The 10,163-nt window shown below is 44.6% G+C and overlaps 1 protein-coding gene across 5 annotated transcripts in view; it reads right to left on the bottom strand.

The window, feature by feature from the left end:
* Positions 1 to 8,334, bottom strand: part of FAM188B (family with sequence similarity 188 member B) — a 65,375-nt gene extending 57,041 nt beyond the window's left edge. For 4 of the 5 annotated variants that reach the window (XM_017746728.1, XM_008643113.2, XM_017746727.1 and 1 more), the window contains exons 1-5: positions 8,114 to 8,334; positions 6,366 to 6,485; positions 5,605 to 5,807; positions 2,781 to 3,039; positions 1,364 to 1,785 (exon numbers count right to left, since the gene is read on the bottom strand). In XM_017746728.1, coding sequence (XP_017602217.1) covers positions 1,364 to 1,785; positions 2,781 to 3,039; positions 5,605 to 5,807; positions 6,366 to 6,485; positions 8,114 to 8,176 — 1,067 coding nt within the window. In that variant the 5' untranslated portion in view covers positions 8,177 to 8,334. The remainder of the gene's footprint in view (positions 1 to 1,363; positions 1,786 to 2,780; positions 3,040 to 5,604; positions 5,808 to 6,365; positions 6,486 to 8,113) is intronic. The other variant, XM_017746726.1, reaches the window with a different exon arrangement.
* Between the last annotated feature and the right edge of the window lie 1,829 nt (positions 8,335 to 10,163).

Consider the following 10,163-nt stretch of genomic DNA (forward strand, 5'->3'; position numbering starts at 1 on the left):
CGCGCCCACCCGGCGCCCGTTCCCTCTGCCCCTGTCCCTGTTCCCTGCGAGCAGAGCCCGACCCCCCCGGCTGCCCCTTCCTGTCAGGGACTTGTGCAGAGCCACAAGGTCCCCCCTGAGCCTCCTTTGCTCCAGCCTGAGCCCCTTCCCCAGCTCCCTCAGGAATTCTCCAGCCCCTTCTCAACTCCATTCCCTTCCCTGGACACACTCCAGCCCCTCAATGTCCTTCTTGTCGTGAGGAACCCAAAAGTGACCCCAGAATTGGAAGTGCGGCCCCACCAGTGCCCAGCACAGGGGGCAATCACTGCCCTGCTCCTGCTGCCACCCTGTTCCCGATCCAATCCAGGTGCCACCGCCCTTCCTGCCCACCTGGTCACTCCTGGCTCACATTCAGCCACTGTCACCATTACCCCAGGTCCTTTCCCACTGGGCAGCTTTCCAGACACTTTCCCAAGCCTGCAGGGCTGGCTGGGATTGTTGTGAGCCCAGTGTAGGACCCAGCCCTTAGCAAGTGAAGTTTGCACAAGACTTTGTTACTGGCTTTTCTCAACAGCTTTCCCAAAGAATTCCGTCCAGTCCACCATGCCTCTGAGGCTCGTCCCCAATGAACTATACATCCACTGACTATCAAATACCAGGAATACACTCAATGTTCTCAGCTTTGCTAGGGAGCTGCCAAAGGCCACTGAAGCTCTCTTCTCCACCTCAATTAATGCTGAGTGTGAGGTAAAAAACCATCCTGTGAGTGGAAAGGGTGAAGTGATGGGGCAGCACCACCTTGGAGGCTCAGTGAAGCTGTATGAAACCAGAAGTTTTAAGACTTTAGACTGTAGTACTTTGCCCTATTACACAGTAGTCTTTCACAAATTAAACAAGCCAATGCACTGTGTAATGCTTGCAGCTCTTTCTCAGCTGATTTTTGGTTCCAGAGAGGAAGCAAGTGCCACTCCGGGCCCACCTGCAGCTCCAGCAGATCCCCAGTTTGATAATTCCCACAGCCCTTAACATAAATGTGGAGAGACCTAATGTATAATTGTTTCCTTCTCAACAGGGCCTCCACACGTGGTATCTCAGGCTTACAAGAAATTAAACTGGAAAACAAAATAGCAATAATAATATTAAGAAATCTGGCTGCTGTTTTAGTGTGTAAATAAACAAAATGCCATGCCTCTCGCTCTTTGATTTCACCCAGAAAAAAAAAAAAATTAAAAAAAGATCAATTAAGAATATAAGGGAGAGAAAAGCCAAAAATATATATTTGGAGCTCACAGGAGACACTTCTAAAACTTTTATATCATTATGAAATCGTGCAGAACAACAACAAAAATCTAGTTTAGCATAATATTCCCAGAAATACTCTCACCTGTGACCTGACAACCGACTCTCAGTTTTCTTGAGGGATCTCTCCTTCTTTTCTCTCCCAGCCCCCGAATGTCTGTGAGGGGCACTCACTTTAAGGCTTTTTTCACTGCTGTCTGCACCAGAGCTTGGAAGTGATTTTCTTTCCTCAGTCTTGGCCCTCTCTCTCTCAGACAGCAGCTTGGAAAAAAAGTCATCTGGATCTTTGGGGCTGTTCCTTGGTTTTTCCGAGGCAGAACTGGTGTGTGAGCTTGGCAGAGTTTTTGATGTAAATTCCGCATTTGATTTTGTTGGAGATGCTTTGCTTTCCTGAAAATCAGTGCTTGGGACACTCAGGTCTTGTTCTTCAAGATGTCCTTCACCCCTGAGCTGTGCTGTGCTGCTGATGCTCGTGGATCGTTTGGAAAGCCTCCTTTTTTGGAGATCCTGGAAAAAAGTGCCATGACAGCCACAGATTAAAATTTTACCATCTTTAAATAAACATGAGAAGAAAAGGAAAGCTCTAGGAGTGATTTCTGGGCTAAACAATTTGTTATTAGGAAACAGCTTCTGGAGTAAATCAGATTTTTTAAAAAATCAGTAATAAATAAGACAAACACTTTCACTTAAAATTTGACCAGTATTAAAGATGCTACATTCCATTAAAATACGCTTTCCTTTATCCAAGAAAATCAGCAAAATACCTCCTAAAAGCTTATCTTGGGGTTGTACACAGCTCAGGAAATCAAGATACATAAGATATTTCACTGGTGTCTACCACTGGTCTTTTTTTTTAAATCAGAGATATTTATAAAAACCCAGCTAATTCATTTAACTTCCACATGCTCTTCAGTATTATCTAAATGTCACAGTTAAAATAGTTAAATTTCTCATTATTACAAGCTTAATTTTACATTGGAAAAGTCCCTGTCTATATAAAAGCAGCATAAAGGAAAAAAAAAAAGGGCAAGAAATTCTTAACTGTGTTTTGAGAGCACTTCTTGATGCAATATGGTCTGATTTGATCAGTTCTGAAACATATTTCGAACTGAAAGCAATTTCCAGTTCCAAACTGCCACTGATTAAATGTGAGGTCTTGGAAAACCAGAGTAAAACAGACACTGTGAAGGTAAAAAAGCAATTTTCATAGGAAAACAGAAAACCAAATCTGTCAAGAGATTTCAAGAAAGGGAAAGATTTATAAAGGAATTTGGTGACCTGAGATCACAGACATGCAGGGGCAGCTGCCTACAGTGTCTATATCTGAAATTCTCAATTAGGCAGAACAATTTCCCTAACTCACTGCACCTTTTCAGCCTGCAGATTTAATGGATTAACATGCAGAAGTCATCTGAATACTTTATGCAAATGATTTTTATCCCAGCAGGCTGGATATAAAATCCATGGGCAAGCCAAATACTTTGTTAAGTGTTGGGAATCACCTCTGGTGGACTTGCTACTGGTCCAGCCATCATTCCCTTGGCAGTGAGACCAGCCCTGGGCCTTGGCTTCTCCTTCCCTGTGGATTTCAGCTCCTCAGAAACCGGAGCTGCCTTTAAATCCTCTTGACTGTCTTTTAACTTCTTGTCCCAAGCACAGGGTAAGTTACTGCTGTGGGTTGTCCCTGGGTGGCATTTTTCACTCCTGTGCTGATGTTTTCTGGGTGGAGGGATTTTATCCAGTGGATTCTCAACATCATACCTAGAGGGAAGAAAGAGGAAAAGCTTGAAACAGCAAAGTAATGCACAAGTAGATTAATAAAACAAGCTAAGTAAAGCACTGCTGTCAAATTAAGCAACAGTTTATCTCGGAGTGGTAATCAAATGCAGTCACTTGTCACTCAAACACCTGGATGTAGGACTTGAGGACATTCTTTCAGTATCATTATTATGTGCCACGATTGGTTATAATATGGGTAACACAATCCCATGTTTACATATTTTGATGTAAAATGGGCTCAAACTGAAAGAGGGGAAATTTACATGAGATATTGGGAAGAAATTCTTCTCTGGGAGGTGGGCAGGCCCTGGCACAGGGTGCCCAGAGAAGCTGTGGCTGCTCCTGGATCCCTGGAAGTGTCCAAGGCCAGGTTGGATGGGGCTTGGAGCAGCCTGGGATAGTGGAAGGTGTCCCTGCCCATGGCAGGGGGTGGGACTGGATGATCTTTTAGGTCCCTTCCAGCCCAAACCATTCTGTGACTGTATGACTGAGTATCATAGTAGAAAGCACAATTTATATGTTATACCAGACAGGTCCTAAACTACAACCAGCAGTTCCCATTCCTTCTCCATCTGTTTGGAAATTTGTTAACACTTTTGCTCACTTCTTCTGTTCTCCTGTAACTTAGACTGACTTTACTGACCTCTCTCACTCTTTGTTGAGATGTAGAACACTTATTTCAGTCCAGAAAGAAAGGCACTTTTGTGATGGAAATTATTTTACTGAGTTCTGGGTATAAATTTATGTTCTGTGTAACCCAAAAATGCTCACCTTCCTTAACACAAGGAAACAAGCCCCTGAACCTGTTTTTCACTCTGGGGTGTCATCCTCCATCCTAATTCATTGTAAAGCAAGTCCATAAGTTGAAACATCTTGTACCACAAAAATGTTCCTTTTATTTAACCCATTTTTCCAGGGGTGTGTCTTGTGTTGTGAGGACACGCTGTGCATGTAAATAAAGGGAGCATGATCCATCTCTGGGAGCATGATCTGCCTCTGGAATCATCAGGAAAAGTAAGGAATGCTACTCCTGACCCAGCTGCACATAACTCCTCATTGCCAAGGGGTGCTGGCTTAGAGACTCTTTTAACAGTTACAGACACTCACACAAACCTCCAAAAGGAAAGTTAAAAGGAAAGCAGACTCGTTAATAAGGAACTGTGCGGAGTCCTGTCTGATTATACTCTCCACCCCTGAAAGCATCGTTAACAATTACCCAGGTAGTTGAAACTAAAACTAATTTCAGGCACTGGCTGGTTGACCTTGGCAATCCCTGACTTTCCTTTGCCCAGAGGGGATGGCAGTGGTGAGGATGATCCAGAGCTGTGCTTTGCTGTGGTGTTTCCCTGACTGGTTCAGTTTGTGGGTTGAAAAAGAACGTGGCTGAGCCAACCTCTCAACCTGCCCACAATAACCCTTTTTATGGCAACTCTGCAGCCACAGGACAAGGGCTGATGGCTTTAAACTGACAGAGGGAGGGGTTAGATGGGAGATTGGGGAAGGAATTCTTCCCTGTGAGGATGGTGAGCTCCTGGCACAGGATGCCCAGAGAAGCTGTGGCTGCCCCATCCCTGGAAGTGTCCAAGGTAAGATTGGACAGGGCTTGGAGCAACCTGGGATAAAGGAAGGGGGTGGAATGAGATGATCTTTAAGGTTCCTTCCAATGTTAACACTGCTGGGCACAGCTGAGCTCTCACAGAGCAGTGTCAGGGACTCCTCAGTGGGAGAGATCCATAAAAGGGAAAGAAAAAGGGGAAAAAAAAAAAAAAGAGGACGAGAAAAAAGGAAAAAAAAAAGAGGAAGAAAAAAGAAAAGAGGAAAAAAGCCTTTGCACTGCCTCCTTTTCAAGTGTTCCTTCTGAGCTCAACTTAAAACATCTTGGCTTTCTTCCCCAATAAGAAATGACTTCATGGGTTTTTTTCAAGCACTGACTTGGCTCCTTTGAGCATGCTGCATTTAGGATGAAGAGCAAAACCTGATTAATTCCCTGAGAGTGGAGCTGGGAAGGTGAATTACTCTTCTCTGACCATTTTAAAAGCTTTCTATGGAAGCACAGGGCTGTTAATCCTCTTTGAGGCACTAACAAATGAAAAACTTGATTATATGCTATTTTCAGGTTTTCTGCAAGATCTGAACCTACACAATTTGTAACAACACTGAATTTAAGACAGCAAACCTTTGCCTGTGTAAGCCATGAATATACCTGTATTTTGAGCACAGGGGGTTTGTTTCACCTCCAAACCTGCTTCAATTTGAGTATTTCCAATTTAAAAGGCATGAAATCTCCTATTTCTATGTACTTCCATGACTGAAAGATGCAACTGAGTTTATCAGCCTTCAGAATTGTCAGGGAACACAAAAGATCATTTTTGAAGGGGGGCTTGCACAGGACATTTTAATAATCTGGGAAGTTAAGCTTTGTGTTACGAGGATAGCTAATAAAAATGTGGTAGAGCTGAAGAAATGATAAAACATTTAACACTATTTCCCTTAATTAAGAAAAACTAAGTGAATAGAAAGGGCAAAGAGAAATAAATCAGACTGTACCTGGAGGCCTGAGTTTTGCTTTCATCCAGTGCATTGGCATTGCCATGGTCCTCATCCGGGAGGTCGGATGGGTGGGATGCTGAGCTCTTACTCTGAGGAGCTGACAGAGCAGAGCTGGAACCCGTGCTCCTGGAAGTCCCACGGTGCTCCAGGAAGTAATTAGTAATAATTTCAAGCAGTGTTTTCAGTGGGTTCTCCTTTGCCTAGCCAAAAAGAGAAATAAAGCTCTCGGTGACTATTGGAACGCTGTGTTGGTCTGGCTGCAGGGTGTTATTTTTACCCTGTACAGCAACTGAACATTTTAACTATTTCCTACAGTTACCTGGGGGTGTATCCCAGGTGTGACTGTACAAACAATCCAGGGAACTGGAAGATGGCAGCTAGAGAATGTCGAGAGCTCAAAGGTGCTGCTGTGTTAAATGAAGGAAGAACGACACAAAAAAGCAACCTGTCATGGCGATTTCTGGCTCTCATTTTATCTCAATATTCCAAAGTGTGGAAACTGTGCTCAAATGCACCTTTTCTACACTGGGAGAGGGTTTTTTGAAGTGGCATTTATCGACTTATATGAAGGTATCTCAGGCTGCTGGCCAAAAGCATCATGTGCCTCAAGTCATGAGTGACCTATTTATATTGAATTTTAAAGGATAATAAATGCTCAGAGAGTAATTTTCATCTGCTGTGCCATGTATAAAGCTACAAGTAGAAATGGGCATGCAAGGATACTTCCACAATTAGGGAAGCACCATGGATTGCCTCACCTTGTTCTGTTTGTACAAGGAGTGCAGGTGCAGGACATTCCGGAGCTCATTCCTGTTATTGATGCTGAGTGCAGAGCGGGGAAGCTCCCGGTCCATGGTGGTGATGGTTTTCTTCAAACCCTGAGAAGGAAAAGTGTCAGACCCCGAATCTTTCACTCTCAGTTTTGTTTGGTGTGACATGAAACTTGTGGATGGCAGCAACTGGTAACCAGGTAACCCTCAGAACCTGTGCTGTAATGGTACAATATTGAATTATCACAGCCCACGGATGTGGAAATAATTAAGGTGCTATGTGAGATGGAAATTGCTGAACACAAAAAAACAAAAGCCTCTTTGCAGGTGACTTGAGCAGCTAAACAGCCTCCTAAGACTGATGGTTGGTATGAAGCGCCCTGAGCTGAAGTTATTCCAGCCAGCTTCAGGTTGGAAATCAGTCAGATCTCCACAGCATCAGCTGGTTTGGGGTCTTCAAACTTTGACTTTCAGTCTGTGGTCAGCACCCATGGGCACCTCAGAGACAAAATCTATGTGCATCTCACTTTCTGGGAGGAGAGGCTGATTTATTGTGAGTTGGATCCCAAACTAATTTAAGTGATACAACACAAGACTACTGTTTTGAGAGAGAAAGCCCAGATTCCTTCCTTTTGAAGAAGTTATTGTCACAACAAAGGATTTATTTTTCTGCTGACAGAGTGTCTGGCTCAGATTTATGAAATTAAGGGCAAGTTGTGGTAAATAAAGGATCATTATCTCTGTAGGCTCTGATGGGTATGAAAGATGTGGGGGAAGCAGAAGCACAAAGGATTATCAGTGCCCCTTGTTTTGAAAATGTGAATTTGGAGACCGGATGCAAAACATGAGTTTTGTGCAGCACTTAATGAGACAGTGGCTGTTTAATTTCTGATATGAAACAACTCATTCCTGACACTGGGAGTCTGACATCAGCAGTATTTCCCTAGGATTTAACAGAAATACAAGGTCATAGGCACTGCTACACAGAAATGTGAAGGTGGGTTTTCAGTCTGCTCAATCCCACACTCCCCATATCCCTGTGTGGTCCAAAATTCCCTTTATAGTATTAAATTCGTGACAGATACAATGGCCTCTTTCCTCCCTTTATCTCAACTCCTTCCCCCCCTAAAAAACGGGTTTTCTGCTGAGTTATTACTGAAAATTGGGAGGGAAAATACAGCTGAACAGTTTCTCTAAAACTGTTACCTTCTGCCTTAAAAAAGTAAATAAATAAATTAGGCTTTTTTTTATACCTCTTGCAAACAAAAGGACAACATCAAAACAGGTAATTCAGGAAGGATTTAAAAAAGTAAATAAATAAATTAGGCTTTGTATACCTCTTGCAAACAGAAGGACAACATCAAAACAGGTAATTCAGGAAGGAAAAAAAGCAAAAACAAATTTTAAAAAATAAAAAACCATCAAACTGAAACTGCAAACAACAAGAAAAACCGAACTGAAAGTGCGTTTCTTGATTTAATTTCCAGTCTCGCAGCCCTGTGCGAGTAAGGATGGGGCTTCCCCGAGCGGGAGGAAGCGGCTCCATCGCCGGGAATGAAAGGGCACTGTGGGAGATGTAGTCCAGCTGCTCACCCCAGAGCCTCCCACCCTTCACATCCAGCTGATTCCAGGCTGGAATAAGTCCCCGAGCATCCCTCAATTTTTCCCGTCCTTCCCATTTTCCCCAGTGCCATCCCCACCGGGGCTCAGCTGGGACAAAATCGAGACAAGTTTACCTTTCTACTGAGAAACTCTCTCACCAGTGATGCGGCCACTTCTTCCACGAAGGCGTTGTCCATGTTTTAGCCCCAAAAAAGCGGGTTTGGGGTGCGGGGATGCTGTTCAGTCCATGGCAGCCCGGCGGCATCGCCGCTGCCCGCGGCGGCCGCACCGCGACGGAGCCCGCAGGGATGTTGCTGTGGGTACCATGTCATCGGAAGCGGGGACAACTCCTCCCCCTGGGAAGGGAGGGAGGGAAGAAGGAAGGAAGGAAGCTGGGCAGGGGTTTGGGATGGAGAGAGTTGGTAGCGAGCGGCTGGGTGGTTGCTTTAAATTTAAAAAAATAAATAAATAAATAAATAGTAATAAAAATATTTAAGAAAGGAGTGTTCAGCTCTTAGAGAGGGAACGGATTTATGGTTATTTCTTTTATTTTTAAAGAACTCTGCGTAGTTATCTGCAGTCGAATAATTCTGTGCTAATGCGACTTTTAACCGACCATGTGCGTGCCTTTAGTAAAACGGCACTCTCTGCATAAAACTTTATAAATTTTTTTTTAAAAAAATACGAAAAAATGCAAAAAAAAAGCAGCTGCTCAGAGAAGCTGAATCTCTCACACTGGCAGTGTCTGGGGCGGGACATTCATCAGCTGAGCCTTTCCTTTCAGGTTACACCTACATGATCAAGGCTGAGACTATGGTGACACTCTTCAGCTTGGGGATCTGATCAGAGTACCCTGTGCCCCTGGCTGTTGAGATTCCACAGCCTGGCCAACCTCTCCCAAAATTTGGTCACTCTTGTGTGGGTCATTTTCCCAATCTGTTTCAAATTTCTCTTGCTTCAGCTCCTGGCTGTTCTGTCTCACCCATTTCACTGTGCTCTCTGAGGTGAGTGTGGCTCTGTCTTTTATTTAACCCACATTCAGTAGCTGTGTACAGCATATAAAGCCTTTCCAAGGCTTGTATTCCCTTATTTTCACCGAACAATGCATGGACTCCATCCCTGTCCCTCTGATGAATGGATGGGCAGTCAGAGCTTGAGGAATACAGGAAGTTCCTGCTCCAGCATCATGTCAGGTACAGACTGGAGCTCTCACTGGAGTGTACCCAGCCTGGCTGGCTGTGTCCTTTCCCTTTCAGAGGTCCCTAAATAATTCCAGGTGTTTTGTTAAGCTCAATTACTTCTCTGACTTGATTAAGTTTCGGAATACAATAGGTTTTCCCAGTGTTGTTTCATTTATCTCAGGGCAGCCTGGAGGTGATTTTGCCTGAGTTTGTGATGTCCTCCCCCAGAGAAGCTGTGGCCCACTGCTTCTTAAAGCCTCCAGTCCTGCAAGCTCCATCCATCCCTGCGCCTGGGAAAGAACTTCTGGAGGCCAGGTTGTGGAGGTTGTCATCAGAACAGGCTGAGTCTTTTGCCAAGTTAAGCTGAGCCTGAGGTGTTCAAATGGTGGACTGTGGTGGACTACAGGCTTTGTGTTAACCACCTGCACAACTTTTTGGAGATGAGATTCCCATTCTCTGAGATTGCCTTTCTCCAAGACCTTCAGAATAATTTTTGGTTGCATTGAGTGGCAGTGTCTGCTGAGGTGTGATGCTCTTGAGGCACAGGGGTGCCTGCCCATCTCATCACTCTGGTCCCACAAATTTGATTATTCTTCACGTCAGTGACAGCCCCCTCCAGTGCAGCAAGCCCAGTTCGGCAGCAGGATGCTCTGTAATCCACAGACAAACCAGCTTGCAATGGTTTCTCTGAGCTCTGACCTGCACCCCTGTGCACTTAATCACTTTTTTCTTAGCCCATCAGCTGCATCCCACCTGCTCCAATTTTCCAGCATCTTCACAGCTGCTGCAGAGGGATTCCTGAGGCACATTTCCCACATATCCTAATCTCTGTCTGAGCAAAGGGCTGCTGAGCTCTGGGGACGTGGCACTCCTGTGTGTGCAGGTCTGTTAATCAACAGGAGCTGGGGCTGCCTTACAGGCTTCTGCTTTTAATCAGTCATGAAGCTCACAAGTGTCCCTGTCCCAGCTTCAGGGTCCCAGTGGGTGGCAGTCATGGCAGGGA

Source organism: Corvus brachyrhynchos, unplaced genomic scaffold (genome assembly GCF_000691975.1).
Source record: "Corvus brachyrhynchos isolate BGI_N302 unplaced genomic scaffold, ASM69197v1 scaffold18, whole genome shotgun sequence".
Lineage (NCBI taxonomy): Eukaryota > Metazoa > Chordata > Aves > Passeriformes > Corvidae > Corvus > Corvus brachyrhynchos.